The sequence below is a fragment of the Manis pentadactyla genome, chromosome 15 (assembly GCF_030020395.1).
Source record: "Manis pentadactyla isolate mManPen7 chromosome 15, mManPen7.hap1, whole genome shotgun sequence".
Classification (NCBI taxonomy): Eukaryota; Metazoa; Chordata; class Mammalia; order Pholidota; family Manidae; genus Manis; species Manis pentadactyla.
This window is the reverse complement of record NC_080033.1, coordinates 23,673,792-23,693,613: the sequence shown is the minus strand read 5'-3', so window position 1 is coordinate 23,693,613 and position 19,822 is coordinate 23,673,792. Positions and strand designations below refer to the sequence as shown.

The 19,822-nt window shown below is 37.7% G+C and overlaps 1 protein-coding gene across 8 annotated transcripts in view; it reads left to right on the top strand.

The window, feature by feature from the left end:
- Window positions 1-10,295, top strand: part of DPY19L3 (dpy-19 like C-mannosyltransferase 3) — an 83,170-nt gene extending 72,875 nt beyond the window's left edge. For all 8 annotated transcript variants that reach the window (XM_036929819.2, XM_057493007.1, XM_057493010.1 and 5 more), the window contains 3 exons: window positions 2,430-2,562; window positions 4,909-5,067; window positions 6,506-10,295. In XM_036929819.2, the coding sequence (XP_036785714.2) occupies window positions 2,430-2,562; window positions 4,909-5,067; window positions 6,506-6,667 (454 nt within the window). In that variant the 3' untranslated portion in view covers window positions 6,668-10,295. The remainder of the gene's footprint in view (window positions 1-2,429; window positions 2,563-4,908; window positions 5,068-6,505) is intronic.
- Window positions 10,296-19,822: the final 9,527 nt, after the last annotated feature.

Below are 19,822 nucleotides of genomic sequence, written 5' to 3'. Positions count from 1 at the left end.
ATAACCAAAGACCTTAGTGAAAGACTCTGTTTAACAATCGGGATTGTTATACTAGCAGTTAAAACAGATTATTTCTTTTGAACTTCCTTACACTTTACTAATAAGTCCCAACATTAAAACACATCAGAATGAATGATTTCATTGTTTTCACAGCAATCTTAGCAATCATGTCACATATCACCTTGCTGTGCCTGGTGATGACTGCTGCCGCCTTGGGGACTGCACCCACTGTGGGTAGGGAGCCCCTCAAGTGCCCTTAGAGGATACTGAGCACAGAGGCAGCCTTACCATATGTGTACCATGTCTGGTGTGTTTTATTTTCTGTAGCGTACACATAGCTACAGGCCCACAGAAAGCATTAGTAAATATGTGATAGACTAATTACTGGTTTATTTTTAAGTATTTGCTGGTAATGGAGCTGAGTCTGGCTCTATTAGCTAGTAAGCTTCCTGAAGATAGATTATCATGACATGTTTGCCAAGACCCCAGAATCTTTTTTGACTAGATAAAGAATAACTTCATAACTGCCTAGCAAGCAGTTCCGGACTTTTGATATTTTAAACCTTTGTGAACTGTGTGATTCATTCAGGTATTATGATAGTCCAGGAAGGAAGATGAAACCCTGGTTGTTAGCCATGAATAGCTAACAGGTCAGTCATCTCCTCTCTGCTGCAGTTACCAAATATATACTAGAAACAGCTCTGTGCATCTCCCTGGTGCTGATACCTGTAATACATTCAAAACAGAGATGCTAAGACAGTCTTCAGATCTGAATGCAAAGTGTCAGATCACTTCAGCTGCTGGATTTGCCATTTGCTTAGAAAGACCAGTTTGGCACTCTTTCGGCAGTCAGACTGTAACAAACCAGTTCTTGTGTTCCTGGATCTGGCCAACAGAATGATGATGACTTATCAAGCACAGCCAAGCCCACTTAAAACTCTCTTCTTTTGTAATCCATATTCTGGGCTCTGTGTAGAGAGGATGCAGATTTACATGTCATTCCCTGTGTGCTCATTATAATTCTGTCCACTTTTTTTTTATCTCTTAAGAAAGCTTATTAGAATTCAAATGAACGAGAGTGTCATTGTTAGAAAATCTTGAATTTTTCAAAAGTAAGTTACTATTTGTAAATGTTACCACTAAACTGTAGTATGTCTTGCTCATAGACATCCTGTGGCCTTTGTTGAATGGCATTCATTCTGTAGTCTTAGCATTAAATTGGAATAAATAGAACAACCCCTTGGGGTATACAAATATAAGGGGGCTTCTCTTTGAAACTTTAGCACCAGATCAAGTATCATGCCCTGATCTCCAAAAACATTGAGGAGAACTGCCCGCTCTAGCTTTTTCTGCAGAGTATGTTGAGTTTTAGTGATTTCTATTAGATGGCTCCTTAAAACTGTTTCCATCATTTTAACTCACCCTAGCAGCCATAGACTCGTCTTCCTTAACACAAGAAGGATAAAGGTATCTTGCAGTAACCGGTGGGCCTCTATGGGAAATTCCGCATTGAGAACGATTCATACTCTTCGCAGTTAAATGACACTTCCAATTTGCAAGTGACTTCAACTACTGAGATTCTTTCACTCTGAGGGGCCAGGGTTGGGGAGTGGTGGGGAGGGGAATGCTTTCACTGTAACCAGGGAGTCTACCCTGGGTTCACCATTGTCCCTCACACCCCATGGAGAGGCAGAGAATCATAGCTTGGTAGTAATTGGAGATTGAGATCATGATTTATATTACAGTGTCCTGTATTCCTTAAGATGCATAGAGTTTTTAATAATCAGGACTAAAGGACAGGAATATACAAAGTACTTGTGTTTCCACATCAGAAATGTTGTAAATCCCCCTATTGAATAATAGCATATTTTCTATTTTAGAATCTTCCTTCCATGTTCTTTTGTTTTTACTAATGTTTTTCCAAAAAGTAATAATAATATCAGTGATCTTTTTTCTTATTTTAGACAAAAACCTTTGAAACTGACTTATGATTAGCTGCAGTTTCTGGCTTTATAATTTGTTGTTTACTCATAGGCAACCCTTTAGTTAAGTTTAATACAAAAAGCAGTAGCAAACTTCTAAGTTCTCTTTTGTTAGAATCTGCCCCTGTGAAACAAAAGCAGGAGAGGATTATGGGTTTTAGCCTAGAAGACTTAGGAGATACCCACATCCTAAGACAATTGATTGTAAGAGTGAACCTATCAAAACAATAAATTAGAAGTTTCCCAACCATTGTCAAAAAAAGATACAAAAACTTTCATAAAATAGTTTAAGTGCAAATCAGAATCTCAAGTAGCCTCCTGTGTTTTCCCCCCAAGACTCCTAGCCCTTCCTAACATAGCTAGGTGATCCTGAGAATGTGATATTATCTTCGTTGTCTTTGAGGAAATTTTAGCAGTGGGATTGATTTAGACTCTAAAATCTTTTAGCTCTAACACTCCAAGAAAGGCTGTGTTTGCTGGAAGCATGCAGTTGCTGGCCGGAGTTAAGCTGTGCACAGGAAGGACCTTAACCAACCACCCACACTACGAAGACAACAACCTGAGAGAGCGAACCAAAGCGGTAAGGGCCCATCTGCGCCTTTCCTTTCTATTTGTGGACCACCAGTGGACTTCTTTGTGTTTGATAAAGCTGGGGCTTAATGCTGCTGTAGGTTGAGGGGAAATTAGAACTTAAGCACACAGGGCTTGCAGTCTATTCTAGACTTTGGCTGGCCCCATATCCATGAAAGGCATTCTGCTTAGGTCATATGTTTCTCTTGGTTAGAAGAGTAACTGAGAAGAAAAACACCTTGAAATGTACAGAGAAGAGCATTTGAGTACAAAGCCATCAAACTTTTGAACTGGAGAAGGAAGGAAATGGAATAGAGGCATATTGGTTCCATTTTTTATGGACCATTTCATGTGTGTGTGTGTGTGTGTGTGTGTGTTTTGATAGGTAATACAGCCACATAGTTCAAAGTTCAGAACATATAAAAGGGAACATAATGAAAAGTCTCCATTCCATCCTTGTCTTCCAGCTACTGGCTCCCCTCCCAGGAGGCAGATAATGTTACCAGTTTCTTGCTCACCCTTCTACAGGCATGGTGTGCATATACAAATATATGTATGTGCATATATTAATCATTTGCTCCTTTATTGTAGAAGTAGCATGCTAAATCTTGCTTTTTCTGGCACTTAATATATTTTGGAGATCATTCCATATAATTATGTTAACAGCTTTCTTATTATATTTAAAGCTGTATAATATTATGTAGACGTAGCCTATTTTATTTAACCATTTAGGTTGTTTCCCTGTTCTCTGCAGCGATATAAACAGTGTTCCACAGAATAAACTAGTATGTACATCATCTGCACAGGTACAAGTATACAATATCTGTACATCAGGCTCTTAGAGGTGGAATTGTTGGATGTCAAAAGGTGGTGGGCATTTGTAATTGAGATCGATAGATATCACCAGTTCTCCCTCTGTGCAGGTTATACCAGTTTACATTCCAGTCAACCACGCAAAAAGGCACCTGTTTCCCTGAGTCCTCACCAACAGTGGTTTCAACCTTTTCAGTGTTTGATATCAGTCACTTCATCTTGGTAGCTGAAAAATTGTTGAAAATATTGTTTTGGGGTGAGAGTTAACGAACCTAAAAGCAAAAAATTTTTACTAAATCCCGTTTCTTATGAGAATCATCTGAACTTAGATTTCTGCTAAAACAGCAAATTTTGAGTTGGCACAAGTATTCCATATAGCCCCAAGTTAGCCAGAGAAATGAGAGCTGGTACCTGGATCACCGGCCCCAGAGTTTAGCCAGGAGATGGTCTATATTGCTTAGACTCAGGAGATGCAGAACGGACATCAGACGCAGAGGGAGCTCTGTGCTTCCTCCCTCCCCAAGATCCAAGGTCTAGGTACTGTGCTTGATGCCCTTCAAGCTGACACCCTGAAGGCCCTAGTCTGGCCTTCAGATTCTTGGAGTGCTTTCAGTTTGAGGCCTGGTGGTGGATGATAGATGGGATAACCTCACAGTTTGAGCAGTAGAAGCAGATAACCTCCCTACCATTTCACCCACCTGTACAGACCCACTGAATAGGCTCTCAGAACCCAATCTCTTAAGTCAGAAATATATTATTAGTAATCAGTGGGCAACAAAGTTAGCAGTACCTCTGCATTAGCCTCCTGTAGCTCCTCACCCCCTCCCCCAACACACACAACCTTTCCCCAGTGCCAAGTCCCAGAATATAGAATGCTCACCATCTGGGTGTATTCACTTAAGGTATATGATACTGGTGGTGAGTGGGAAAGTGGTGCCTCCCATTGAACTGCTGCTGGGTGCTACAAGTTGCTCTTCTTCCAGAAAGGATGAGGGAGATAAGTATAGGGTCTCCCTCTGGTCAAGCAGCAAGTGCCAGGGACCCTATGGGTTTTTTTCCCCCAACTGCTATTGTCAGAGGCTGCGTCTTCTTACAAGTATATGTGCCCCAAACTATCATCACTGCAATGGACCCTTTTCATCTAAAAGTCCCCTTTTTAAAGATAACCAACTCTGCTTATTTACTCACCTGTGTTACTTACCATGGTGAAACATACTTAGAACTGGCACCTACCGATGAATATATTCATAACATGAAATCATACATTGTAAATCCAAATCTATTTGGTGTCTGAATCCAAATGTACTAAGCACGACTCACTCTCCCTCTTGCCAAAGCTAAGTAATTACAATATTCTTTTAGGAATTTCTAACACATGCCCCAGGACTATAGATTAGTGAGTGGCCTGCATGGGAAGAGGTAGGCAAGCTGGGTGTCCAGGTCTTCGATTCATCCCTGGTGGGAGGTTATATCATTAGAGGTTCTTCAGTTAACTTCCTGGCAGCTGACGGTATTTTGTCTACCACTTTTTCTCATCTTGAAGGTTTATCAGATATATGCAAAGAGGTCTCCAGAGGACGTGCATGCCCTCCTGAGGTCCTTTGGCACTGACTACATAATCCTGGAAGACAGCATCTGCTACGAGCGAAGGCACCACCGGGGCTGCCGGCTGCGTGACCTGCTAGATATTGCCAACGGACACGTAAGCACATCATCTTGCCACAGGCAGGGCACCTCCTGTAGAGGGTAGGGGGCAGTCTGAATCCTAAGTAATGTAAATGTTTTTATACTTTATAGAGCTATATTATGAATCAGCTATTCACCCTCTTTGCGTTCTGCAGAACTCCCTACCTTGGCACTTTCAGGACTGTCATAGGGGCTAAGCATGGGGAAAGTGAGGGGGGCTCAGGTGCCCAACTTCATGTCAAACAGAGCAACACAGTCTTGAGCTGGTTTGTATCGTAAGACTGTGTTGAAGTTATTTTTTAAGGGTTTGCTGCCAAAATAAGAAATAAAACCTCAACCTTTTAAGATTGCTGCTCCAAAGCATTGTTCTGGCTGATAGCTGAGGAATGTGAAAGCAGTGTTCTATGTACCCCTGCCCCCACCAGGGCCTCTTACTGCTCTACCTGCTTTCTGTCCTTGGGTGTCCCCTTTCATCCACAGGCACACCGCCACAAAGGCAGCTTTCTGGGCCATGCTTATACTCCAGAGCAGAAAAAAAGCTATTTCTCCTTTCTTCCTTCTGAGGAAGATGTTCTTGAAGTAATGCCAAGCCTTAAATAGAGTAAACAGAAGATTTTCACCCTTCAGAAGCAGTGTGTGCTATGATTATTAGTATAAAAGCTGATGAGAGATTTCTAAAATAAGGTGGGAAAAAAAATGATAAACCTAGCCTTAAATGTGAAAAAAACTTGACTGTATAGGATTTGAGATTCAGAACACTTGAGATCTACTCTCTTAGCAAATTTCAAGTATACAGTACAGTATTAACTATAGTTACCATCCTGTACATTAGATCCCCAGAAGTAATTTACCTTTTTATTTTAAGTTTGTCCCTTTGACCAACATGGATGTATTAACTAACTTGGTTGTGGTAATCATTTCACCATTTATATGTGAATTAAATCAGGTTATCTTAAATATACACAATTTTATCTGTCAATTATATCTCAATAAGCCTGGGGGGAAAATAGGAGGTTCAGATTTTCACCTCAGGAAAATAATTGTCCATACCTAGACAATACAGACCGGAGACATGTGTTTAAATTTTGCTTTGTGTGTAACTTTTCCTAACTAGGCCATTTAATGAGTTAGAGAATTTTCTCTGTACCATAGCAATTCTTGGGTCTATTATTTCATTTTGTGAGAACAATGTAGTGTGTTCCTAAAAACGAGGACATGCAAGTGTTAGTTCCAGCATTGCCACTGAGTGACGTGAACTCTCCTCCTCAGCCTTGGTTTACACTTCTGAAAGGGAAAGGGATGGACCAGAATATCTCCACTGATAATTGAAATAATGCAATTTAAATTCACTAACACAGCATTCTTAAAGAAGCCCAATACCTTTTCCTACTTCTGTTGCCTCTTGAGAATATGTTGTCTTTACCAAATTGTGTTTGATTTTGTTTTCGCTTTAGGTGATGGATGGCCCAGGAGAAAATGATCCAGATTTGAAACTTGCAGGCCACCCTCGCTTCTGTGAAGAGATAAAAAGAAACCTGCCACCCTATACAGCATACTTCACTAGAGTGTTTCAGAACAAAACATTCCATGTTTACAAGGTTTCTAGAAATAAGTAACAAAGCTATCTGTTTAATCTCTATTTTTGATACCAGAAACTCTACCATAATGAAACTCAATAGATGATGTTTCATATGTAGTTAGTAGCCTGTACCTTAAAGCTGTGATATGAGTAAGTTCTACAGATGTTTACACAAGTGTTACCATCTTTGAAGTATCTTATACAAGCTTGAGTCTTTTTCGTCTTGTTTCATCAGTATTCTTTAGCCTAATGTTCTCAACTTTCTAAGAATGATCTAGGATTTTGTTGCTGGGGAGAAAAATAAGTGTTCCATAGGTAGCCTGAGCAGCCACATGTTATTTTGGAAATCTAGGGTCTGTTCCGGATTTGAAATACTTATAATTTTTAACTGATTTAAGACAGCTGTGGTTGAATCAAATAGAGGGGAATGCATATTTAAATTATTTAATATTATTTCACTAATGAAGACCAATGGTAGCTTTTTAAAAAGCTCTTTATTGTCCTGTTTCACCTAAAAAATTTTTAAGGTTTTCCAGTTGTCAGATTTTTTTAAATCATGTTATGTCTTTGTATGTATGTTAAAATTTTGTTGCTGTGCTCTGAAATGTAATGTGTAGCACTTTAGTAGCATGTGTCCTATGTGTGTGTGAGTGTATGCGTGTGTGTGTGTGTGTGTACATACACATGTGCGTGCATGTTTTAACGCTGGGCTCAGAAAAGTATTACAAGTTTAATATTGTAAGTCCTTAAAGGAACAGAAATGTTATGTAGCCAAGTAGAATTTGTTACTGTTTAGTGTTATTATTTTAAAACCTATTGATACTACTTAATCTATATCCAGCAAGTAAGAAAATTTTTATTTCTTACACATTTAAATTTACTGGGTTTGCAAAATTTTGTAAACTTTTTATTTTTAGCCTTTGTATTTTTTACAGCCTAGAACCTTGCAAAGCCAGAATATTTTTTAAATGTTGTATCTGAACTAATTCACTAATATGATATTTTTGGCAGAGAGCGTTTTCATACCAAGTTTGATTTGTAGTCTCCATTCTTACTGTGAAGGCCCTGATAGCGTTACTCTTTTCCTTACTAAAAGGTAACCAAGTGCCTCTTAAGTCATGCTTATTTGTAAACAGCAAAGAGTATTATGCGTACCTACTCAAAAATTTTTTGGTAATTGCCTTTATAATTAATTTCTAACCATGGGGATGTGTAAAAATTGCTGACAAAAGCATATGGTGCACTTAATTAAATCAAGATGGCTAATGAAATCAACTTTCTCCCTTGTTCCTGCCAGTTGGAAATTATTTAAATGTTTCTCCTTGCAGTTATATTGAAGGTAAATTACAGTAGGCATCAAGATGGATATATCATATGTTCAAATGATTTTATATTCAGTTGCTACTTACTAAGCAGTATTCAGAAAGAAATTTTACACTGTCATGTTAGACGTAAGGATACTCTGCTTTTATCAAATTATTTAAATAACAAATTGACAGTATCTGGGTTATTAAATTATTCAACTGAAACTCTTCAATTATGTCTTTCCTGTGTCCCATCGTAAGGTTGGAGACTACTGCAGTTAGGGTAATACAATAATAAAGCATTTTAATCAGTACTAAAACTTCAATTCAACTGCTAATGACGCATGCCTCTTGTAGCTGACAGCATGGGTCAGTGCATCCTGCAGCGAGTGCCTTACTCCAATTGAAACCAAGCACATGTAAGGTACAACATGCTAGACGGTGTTGTTTTGTTTTTAAAATCCTCTATTTCCTTCTCAGCTGTATTTCAATTTATTTGAAACATTCCCATATGCATTAATCTAAGCATTTGGTCATTTGGAGTTTCAATATGCAAGACACAAGTACTTAAATTTTTATGCTATCATCACTGCATTGATGGCATACAGTGATCTTTTTTCCATAGTTTAGGTGCCATTATTGCCAAAACACTTAGTATGAAGTCTTTAGTGAAAAATGTTAAGTGCCAAAAAATCTTGCAAGATAGAATCCATATATACACTCTTTCCAAGACACTGTGACTGTGTGTAGGAGACATTTTTATTTCCTGATGACCAAATCTCTAAATGAATCATGTTAAGTATTTTTAGTGCTCATCAGTATTCTTTTACAAATTTCTCTCTGGAGTACATGGGAGACAAGAGAGAAAAAGTGACTGACTCCTGGCTCTTTACCAAGCCAAAGCACATGACCTGTGCCTAAGCTCCCCTGCCATACAGATCTCTTGTGACTTTGTTAACATTTGGTAATAGCCTCAAATTGTGGCTGTTTTTTATGGATAGACTAACCACTTAATTTTGCTTCAGAGTTAACATTCAGAAGAACACCTAAGGACAATAAGTGCTCTTAATTAACCTCTACTTACAAGACTCAGCAGATCCCCTGACAGTCTCCATTCCTCTTGTAAACTGCCCACCCAGCACTGCTGGGGGCCCTTCCTGGTATTCTCCCTCCCTTGAGTTCTACACCCATGTTGAACAACTTTGTGCAAGTGCTACTTCTTACTGTAAGTATATTAGTTCAACATAAGCCTAGAGAATATGGGTGTAAAGAGAAAGGGTTATTTCTGCAAAAAATATCTTGGATGCTTTGGTAAGATTTGATTAAGTTTGAGTTGCTAATAAAAATTACTTATAAATTAGATTGGGAAAATTATAAAATATTGGGAAAAACATAAAATTCAAGAAAATTTATGAGCTTAGATTGCTTCATAGGTTTATGTAAGTATTTGTTCCACTTTATATAAATCTTGATTGACCAGAAGGTATTAAAATGTACCCAAATCATATTATTGGTATAATTTATGCAAGAATAGAACTGCAATTCTTGGACCCTTATGCAAAGGAAAGGCCTTGGCTTTACATCAAAAGATTAGCAAATGAATGTACATTTATACACTTAAAAGTTATGATTTCCTACTTTAATCTAGTTACTTCATTAAATGACTTCATTAAATGACTGATACTGATCATAGTGGCTAATAGAAATTCTACTATAGTTGAAATGTTCTAGTCACTTTTATTACAGACTTAAAAAATGGGGATTCATTTAAGATATATTAGCCAGGAGCATACTTAGGTGTTATATAGGCCATTTGTTGTCCACTTAAAGATGATTTTTTTGACCTTTGTGAGATCACTAGATAAATATATATATGTATGTATGTGTGTATGTGTATGTGTGTGGTGAGTGCTGCCAGATGACAAGGACATGTGTAGCTATTTCATCTGGTCTGCATCTTTACTTCACAAATAACTAAAAATGTTTATTCTAATTCCACATGAACTTTGTCTAAGATGTAACTGTTTTAGCTCATTATTGGCTAAAACCTGCCTGAATTAACATAGAAAGATTCCATTTTTAAAATTTCATTTAAACCTTGGAATTAATAAGAAGATATTAAAATGTTCTCAAGTCATATATTTTGGTTAATATGTTCCCTTTATGTATGACAACCTTTTGGCCTAGAAGAGAGGGTGGAAAAAAGCTTTTAAGACGGGAGAGTGGCTTCTTATGTCAACTGGCAATTGGTGTTCTGTATTTAACATCCTATGGGTAAAATCTTACAAAGAGGTTTTATAATTTGTTTTACTGAATTGTATGGAGATTATATACTAAATAAAGCTCTTTTAAGTTACATAAGATGAGTATCTTTCATTTCTTCAAAGATCAAAGACCAAGGAATGGGCTTATTGAAGTATATTAAGTATTAAGAATTAAATAGAGTATAGTCACTAAAGATGGATGTGGCAAGGTCTTAACTGTACTTACTAGTGTTGAAGGAGTTTATTTTTTTTATGGAATTTGGTTTGAAAGCTGCTTATTTGTTTCAGTTGAACCTAAGGTCATATAGTTTAGATTTCTAAAGTGAAGACTGCTATCAACAGAATTTACCCTCAAAGAGATAAATGCTGTTTGTTTTGACCTTTGGAATTATTTCTACTTCTTGATTAAATTTTCAATCTATAGTAATTTGGGTAGATGGGTGCTAGTCCATATTTTCATTAAAAGTATATAGAAAACAAATGTGCTCGACTGTTAATTGTTCAAAGCAGATATTGAAATTCCAAGCAGAAATGGTCAGAGATACTGATACACTTTCAAATAGAAGAAACTGGCGGTGGAATCTCAATATTCTGTATTGACTCTTTATAAATACACAATTAAGTGTACTTACACTGAAGCTATTAAGTACACTGCTAGAATGATCTCTAGCAAAAGGAGAATTATGAACAATATGGATAAGTGAGCAATTTGGGATATGAATGAGCTGAATGTGTAATGGATTGACATGTGACACCAGGCACATGGCAGATGAAATCCTTTCTCTGTCACTCCTTTCAGAATAGGTATCAGAAATTTATCTCAAACCTTTTAAGTTAATACTTAGAAGTTTGCTTTTTAAGATGGTTTTTCAAGTACAGATAATAGAAATACAGTGTAAAGTGAAGTCTGTTTAGTGGGTTGCAGAAAGCATTAAAAGATTGATAGAGGGGAGAGTAGAGAATGGAGAGCCCATATGGTAAATGTAAATATTGTTTTGTGAAATATTTGTTTCAGTTATATATGTAGGTATTAGTGCACTGGGGTGCAACCTAAGATGTGTTTCTTACTGTGAGTTTGAAAGCCCTGCCCTTATAGCAGGGAGGATTCTAAGAGGATGACTCCTGAACTTGGACCTGTCCTTGTCCCTCAACTCTACTCTAGTAGAACCCTTTGAACAATAATAATATTAAAGAATGATTTATTTTAGGTGTGATATGGACATCATTATTTTTGTAAAGTCCTTATCTTTTAGAATATAGAAATATTTGCAGGTGGAATTATGTACAAGGTTTACATCAAAATAATTTTGTTGAACATACAGATGAAGTAATAAGACTGGGTGAGTTGATATAGTTTAAACTAGTTTGGAATTTTCTTTTTTTTTATTAAAGTATCAGTGATATACAATCTTATGATGGTTTTACATACACAACACAGTGTTTAACATTCTTCCATATTAACAAGTCCTCCACCCCCTCCATTGTTGTCACTGCCTATCAATGTAGTAAGATGTTACAGAGTCATTAATTGTATTTTTTGTGTTGTGCTATTGTTCCTGTGATCTACCTATATTGTGATTGCAAATTATGGTGCCCTTAATCTCCTTCTCCCTTGTCACCCACCCTCTCCAACACCTCCCTTTTGGTAACGACTAATCCCTTCTTGGTGTCTATGAGTCTAATGCTATTTTGTTCCTTCTGTTTTGCTTTGTTTTTATACTTCACAAATGAGTGAAGTCATTTTGCAGTTGTCTTTCTCCACCTGGCTTATATCACTGAGTGTAATAACTTCTAGATCCATCCAGGTTGTTACAAATGGCAGGATTTCTTTTCTTTTTATGGCTGAATAATATTCCACTGTATATATGTACCACCTCTTCTTTATCCATTCATCTATTGGGGGACACTCAGGTTGCTTCCATATCTTGGCTATTGTAAATAGTGCAGCAGTAAACATAGGGGTGCATACATCTTTTTAAATCAGGGATCTTGTTTTCTTTGGGTCAGTTCCTAGGAGTGGAATTCCTGGGTCAAGTAGTATTTCTATTTTCAGTTTTTCAAGGAACCTCCATATTGCTTTCCACAGTGGTTGAACCAATTTACATTCCCACCAACAGTGGAGGGTTCCCCTTTCTCCACATCCTTGCCAGCATTTGGTTGTTTCTTGTCTTTTGGATACTGGCCACCCTAACTGGTATGAGGTGATATTTCATTGTGGTTTTAATTTGCATTTCCCTGATGTTTAGCGGTGTGGAGCATCTTTCTTGTGCCTATTGGCCATCCGTATTTCTTCTTTGGAGAAATGTCTGTTCAGGTCCTCCACCATTTTTTACTCAGGTTAATTGCTTTTTTTGGTGTTGAGGCATATGAGCTTGTTATATATTTTGGATGTTAACCCCTTATTGAATAAATTGTTTACAAATATATTCTCCCATACTGTAGGATGCCTTCTTCTGCTGCTGATGGTGTCCTTTGTTGTATAGAGGCTTTTTAGTTTGATGTAGTTCCACTTGTTCATTTTTTTAAATTTTATTTCCCTTGCCTGAGAAGATGTGTTCAGGAAGAAAGTTGCTCATGTTTATGTTCAAGAGATTTTTGCCTGTTTTCTTCTGTGAGTTTTAAAGTTTCATGACTTATAATCATGTCTTTGATCCATTTTGAGTTTACTTTTGAGTTACCATTTGAGTTTACAAATAATTCTTTGTATATCCAGTTTCATTCTCTTGCATGTAGTTGTCCATTTTCCCAACACCAGTTGTTGAAGAGGCTATTTTTTCCCCATTGTATATTCATGGCTCCTTTATCATATATTAATTGACCATATATGTGTGAGTTTATATCTGGGCTCTTACTCTATTCCATTGATCTGTTCTTGTGCCAGTACCAAATTGTCTTGGTTACTGTGGCTTTTTAGTAGAACTTGAAGTCAGGGAGTGTAATCCCCCCAGCTTCATTCTTTCTTAGGATTGTTTTGGCTATCTACAGTCTTTGGTGTTTTTATAGGAATTTTAGAATTATTTGTTCTAGTTCATTGAAGAATGCTATTGGTATTTTCATAGGGATTGCATTGAATCTGTAGGTTACTTTAGGCAGGATGGCCATTTTGACAATATCAATTCTTCCTATGCATGAGCACGGGATGTATTTCCATTTATTGGTGTCTTCTTTAATCTCTCTCATGAATGTCTTAGTAAAGGTCTTTCACCTCCTTTGTTAGGTTTATTCCTAGGTATTGTATTCTTTTTGATGCAATTTAAATGGAGTTGTTTTCCTGATTTCTCTTTCTGCTAATTCGTTGTTAGTATACAGGAATGCAACAAATTTCTATGTATTAATGTTGTATCCTGAAATTTTGCTGAATTCAGTTATTAGTTATGATAGTTTTTGACAGAGTCTTTAGGGTTTTCTATGTATAATACCATGTCATGTGCAAACAGTGACAGTTTAACTTCTTCCTTACCAATTTGGATCCCCTTTATCTCTTTGTGTTGTCTGATTGCCATGGCTAGGACCTCCAGTAATACGTTGAATAAAAGTGGGGAGAGTGAGCATCCTTGCCTTATTCCTGATCTTAGAGGAAGAGCTTTCAGCTTTTCACTATTAAGTATGATGTTGGCTGTGGGTTTGTCATATGTGGCCTTTTTTATGTTGAGGTACTTGCCCTCTATAGTCATTTTGTTAAAAGTTTTTATCATGAATGGACATTGAATTTTGTCATATGCTTGTTCAGTCTCTATTGAGATGATCGTGTGATTTTTGTCCTTGTTTTTGTTGATGTGGTATATGATACGGATTGATTTTTTAATATTGTACCATCATTGCATCCATGGAATAAATCCTACTTGGTCATGATGGATGATCTTTTTGATGTATTTTTGAATTCGGTTTGCTAATATTTTGTTGAGTATTTTTGCGTCTATGTTCATCAGGGATATTGGTCTGTAATTTTCTTTTTTTGTGGTGTGTTTGTCTGGTTTTGGTATTAGAGTGATGCTGGTCTAATGGAATGAGTTTGGAAGTAAGTATTCCCTCCTCTTCTACTTTTTGGAATACTTTAAGAATGATGGGTCTTAGCTCTTCTTTAAATATTTGATGAAATTCAGCTGTGAACCCATCTGGGCCAGGAGTTTTGTTCTTAAGTGGTTTTTTGATTATGGATTTGATTTCATTGCTGGTAATTGGTCTGTTCAGATTTTCTGTTTCTTCCTGGGTCAGTCTTGGAAGGTTGTATTTTTCTAGAAAGTTGTCCATTTCTTCTAGGTTGTCCTATTTGTCGGCATGTAACTTTTCATAGTATTCTCTAATAATTCTTTGTATTTCGGTGGTGTCCATTGTGATTTTTCCTTTTTCCTTTCTGATTCTGTTTATGTGTGTACACTCTGTTTTTCTTGATAAGTCTGGCTAGGGGGTTATATCTTGTTTGTGTTCTCAAAGAACCAGCTCCTGGTTTCATTGATTGTTTCTATTGTTTTATTCTTCTCAATTTTATTTCTGCTCTGATCTTTATTATGTTCCTCCTTCTACTGACTTTGGGCATCATTTGTTCCTTTTCTGTTTTGTTTAATTGTGAGTTTAGACTGTATATTTGGTATTGTTCTTGTTTCTTGAGCTAAGCCTGTGTTGCTGTGTACTTTCCTCTTAGAACTGCCTTCACTGTATTCCACAGGGTTTGGGCAGTTGTTTTCATTTGTCTTCATATATTGCTTGATCTCTGTTTAATTTGGTCATTGATCCATTGATTATTTAGGAGCATGTTGTTAAACCTCCAGGTGTTTGTAGGCTTTTTTATTTCATTTGTGTAATCTATTTTTAGTTTCATACAATTGTGGTGTGAGAAGCTACTTGATACAATATCAACTTCAATCTTTTATAATTTGTTGAGGCTCTTTTTGTGTCCTAGTGTGTGATCTATTCTGGAAAATGTTCCATGTACACTTGAAAAGAAAGTGTATCCTGCTGCTTTTGGGTGGAATGTTCTGTGGATACCTGTTAGTCTATCTGTTCTAATGTATTGTTCACTGCCTCTATTTCCTTCCTTATTTTCTATCTGGTTGATCTGTCTATTGGTGTGAGTGGTTTGTTAAAGTCTCCTAAAATGAATGTGTTGCAATCTATTTCTTCTCTTAATTCTGTTAGTATTTGTTTTACATATTTACGTACTCTGATATTGGGTGCATAGATATTTATAATGGTTATATCCTCTTGTTGGACTGACCCCTTTATCATTATGTAATGTCCTTCTTTGTCTCTTGTTACTTTCTTTATTTTGAAATCTATTTTGTCTGATATAAGTACTGCTACTCCTGCTTTTTTCTCCCTATTATTTGCATGAAATATCTTTTTCCATCCCTTCACTTTTAGTCTGTTTATGTCTTTGGGTCTGAAATGAGTGTCTTGTAGGCAGCATATAGATGGGTCTTGTTTTTTTATCCATTCTGCCTCTCTGTGTCTTTTGATTAGTGCGTTCAGTCCATTTACATTTAAGGTGATTATTGATAGATACGTATTTATTGCCATTGTAGGCTTTAGCTTTGTCATTACCAAATGTTCAAGGATAGCTTCCTTACTATCTAACAGTCGCTGGTTACTCTATTTCAAACACAATCTAAGGGTACTTTTCTTTTCCCCCTCCTTCTTCTTCTTCCTCCTCCACACTTTATATATTATGTGTCATATTCTGCACTTTTTGTGTATCCCCTCCCTGATTTTGTGAGTGGTTGATTTAACTTTGTACTTGCTTGGAATTGATTGGTCTGACAGCTATTTAGCCTTAGGAACATTTCCATATTGAGCAGTCACTTTAACATATCCTGTAGGGCAGCTTAGAGGTGGTGAATTCCTTCAACTTTTGTTTGTCTGATAATTGTTTAATACCTGCTTCACATTTAAATGATAAACTTGCTTAGTAGAGTATTCTTGATTGGAGGTTCTTCTGTTTCATTACATGAAATAGATCATGCCACTCCCTTCTGGCCTATAAAGTTTCTACTGAGAAGTCTGCTGATAGCCTGATGGGATTTCTTTCATAAGTCATCATTTTTCTGTCCCTGGCTGCTTTCAGTACTCTCTCCTTGTCCTTGATCTTTGCCATTTTAATTATTATATGTCTTGGTGTGTCTTCCTAGAATTCCTTTTGTTAGGAGAGCTCTGGGCTTCCATGATCTGAGTGTTTATTTCCTTCCCTAGATTGAAGTTTTCAACAATTATTTCCTCAAAGAGACTTTCTATCCCTTTTTCTATCTTTCTCTTCTTCTGGTACCCCTATAATGCGAATATTGTTCCATTTGGATTGGTCACACAGCTCTTATTATTTTTCATTCCTAAAGGTCCTTTTTTCTGTTTTCTGCTTCATTGTTTTCTTGCTCCCTAATTTCCAAATCACCTACAATTTCTTCAACCTATGAAAGCCTGCTATTAATTCTCTCCATTGTATTTTTCATTTCAGATACTGGATTCTTCAGCTTTGAGTTAATTTATTGGAGGTCTTCTATCTTTGTTGAGGTCCTTCCTGAGATCTTGAATATTTTTCTGTAGATCTGTGAGCATGTTTATCGCTTTTATCTTGAAGTCTTTATCAAGAATATTGGTGATTTCATTTTCACTAAACCCTCTTCCTGGTGTTTTGTCTTGTAGCTTTGTTTGGACCAAATTCCTCTGCCTCTTCACTTTTTTTTAGTGTTTCCTATGGAATAATAGCTTTGTGTAGGACGTGCCCTCTAGTGCTCAGAAGCTCCATTTCTAGTGTGGAAGCCCCAACTGTTGGCATGTAGTGGGTGGGCACCTTTATGTCTGGCTTGTAGTGATCTGATTTCAGGAGTGCTGTGTGGGCTGTCAGCACAAGCAAGGAGAATACTTGGGGCTGTACCACTGGAGTTGCTGTGGATGGAGCTGCCCTCCCCCCACAATCTACAGAGGGGCTGTAGGCAAGAGGGGCTGGCACCTGCTGGGAGTAAGGAGCTCCCAGGGCTGGCTCCCAAAAGCACAGTTCCCTAGCTGCCCCAAAACAGTGCTGAGAATACTGTGAAGGTCTCCCTCTGCCTACCTGGGAGCAAAGTTTAATTTCACTGCTGGTCAGCAGGTCATGTGCTGCAGAGGGGAGCCTCGGGGCTGTGTTGTCAGCTAGGGAGACTGAGTATCTGAAACTCCTGAGAATTCCTAACCTGTTGGGCTGAGGGCGAGTTGGTGAGGTATTGTCCACCTGACCTTCCTCCTGAGCAGAGAACTCTGTGTAATCCTTGCCTCTCTCGCACCCCTCTCATTGTTAAGTCTTTCAGATTGCCCTCTGCTTTTGTCTAAAGAGGTGCTGGTGGAGCATACCTGTTCTCCACAAGCAGCTGGAATCTCAGTTTCCCCAAGTGTTCTGCCTGTCTTTGTTGTCCAGCCCCACTAATCACAGAGCACCATGTAATGTGGGTTCATGTTCCCGAACCACAAACTCCAGGGCTAGGTGTTCAGCAGTCCTGGGCCCCCACTCTCTCCTCATTCCATTCCTCTTACTCCTGCCTGTGGGCTGGGGTATGGGGAGGGCTTGGGTCCCACCAGATCATGGCTTTACTTTACCCTTTTCTGTGAAGTCTCTTCTTCCCCAGGTGTAGGTAGTCAGTTCTGCAGTCTTCATGTCGTTTTCAGGTTTAGTTATATTTGGTGTATTTTTGTGTTTTCTGTGAATTTAGAAGGAGGTTTCTGCCTTGCCTTCTTACACCACCATCTTTTTCCCAGAATCCCTGGAATTTTTCATAATGAGAAATGCCAGGAATAGCCAGCAATCTCTGAGACGATGGATGAAGGATTACTCCACACCTTACTTTACAGCAAGAGAGAGGCGAGGGGGTCAGCACTCAGAGGCAAAGACTCTTCTCCTCTGTTCATTCTCATATTTATTGTGTGCTTTCAAATCTTTACATCATGATTAAAAACAACACATGCAGATCCCAAGAGTGCAGAAAGTTACAGGATGTGATTAATCTTAAACCTTTCGTACAATCAAAGGTTTTCATGTGTTGATTATTATCAGAGACACAAAGCAGAGCTCTGTGTGCTACATGCTTGGTTAAACTAGAACTATATTATGCAAAAACAGCATTTGTGAAAAACACCTTCAAGGGTCATAGGAACAACAGGAGCAGGCAACTCTTGCAGCTCTCCAATGATTAAGTCTTTATGCAGACCCTGGCATTCCAAGAGTCTATACCCTGTCTAGACTCTTGGAATGCCAGGGAAGTATATACAAGGTGAGTCCAATCTTATTTGAAATTTTGAATAGGTGAGAACCATTGACAAGAGAAACTGAAGCTCCTTGATGCCCTTGGGAAGTTTCTATTAGCAAGCCAAGCCCTGTGCACAACCCCATCATTAACATTTCCATCCCCACACAAAAAAAGAGAAATTAGAACCAACAGATTAAATCAGGAAATTATGAAGATTAAAAGATAAGGACTGAAATTAGTTGAAGGTAAGAGTAAAAGGATAAATAAATAAAAAAGAAACTAGTTTTAAAAAGCTAGTTCTTTTTAAAAGACTAAAGAAATAAACACCTGGTAAACATGATTAAGGAAAAGAGAAAAATATACAGGATTTAGGAATGTGAAAGGAGGTAAAATCCCTGAGTCAGGAAGGGTAAAAGGAGTTACGTGAAATATATATGAAATTCTGTGGCAAAAAAAATAAATTGAAACTCTACAGGAAATGGGTGATTTCCTAACAAAATAGAAATTGTCAAAATAGCCCCAAAACGAAGAGGAAAATTTGAATAGGCAAGAACCATTGACAATCGGGAAAGAGGTTAAAAGGTTGCAAAGTACACTTGGAGAAGAAGGTTAAACAAGCAAATTCTTTCTAAACTTCAAAGAAAGAATGACTCCAAATTTATTTAATCTGAGTTACAGATAAATAAGGAGAGCTCCCAAATTTGTTTTAGGAAACTAGTCCAATTTTAACACCAGAATTCAACATAGATTGTGTATTAGTTTTCTGTTGTTCCATAAATTACCACAAACTTTGCAGCTTAGTCTGAGCACAGTTTAGCTGGGTCTCACAAGGCTTCAGTTAAAGTGTTGGCCAGGCTGCTCGCCTATCTGAAGTTTGGGGTCCTCTTCCTAGTTCAATCAAATTGGTGACAGAATTCAGTTACCTGTGCTTGCAGGACTGAGGCCATTAGCTCCTGGAGGCCACTCCTCTCCATGGGGAGTTTACAATATGACTGTTTGCCTCAAGACCAGTAGGAGAGTATCTCTCTCTTCAGGAAAGGTCTGGCTCCTCTTTTAAGACCTTTCACCTGAGTAAGTCAGAACCCTACCACCACCACCCAGTATAATCTCCATTTTTATTAACTCAAAATCAACTGACTTGGGACCCAAGTTACATCAACAAAGTCCCTTCACTTTGCCATATAGTGTAACATAATCATGGGAGTGACATCTACCATATTCACAAGGCCCACCCATACTCAAGGGAAAGGGATATACAAGGCATGTTCATGAGGGGGTGGGAATCTTGGGGGCAATCTTAGTTATGCCTACCACAAATAGGTTAAAAAGAAAACTAGGGTCTGACCAAAACTGATCAGCAACTAATGCAGGACTACAAACTTTGAAAGAAGGGAATATATACAAGGTGAGTCCAATC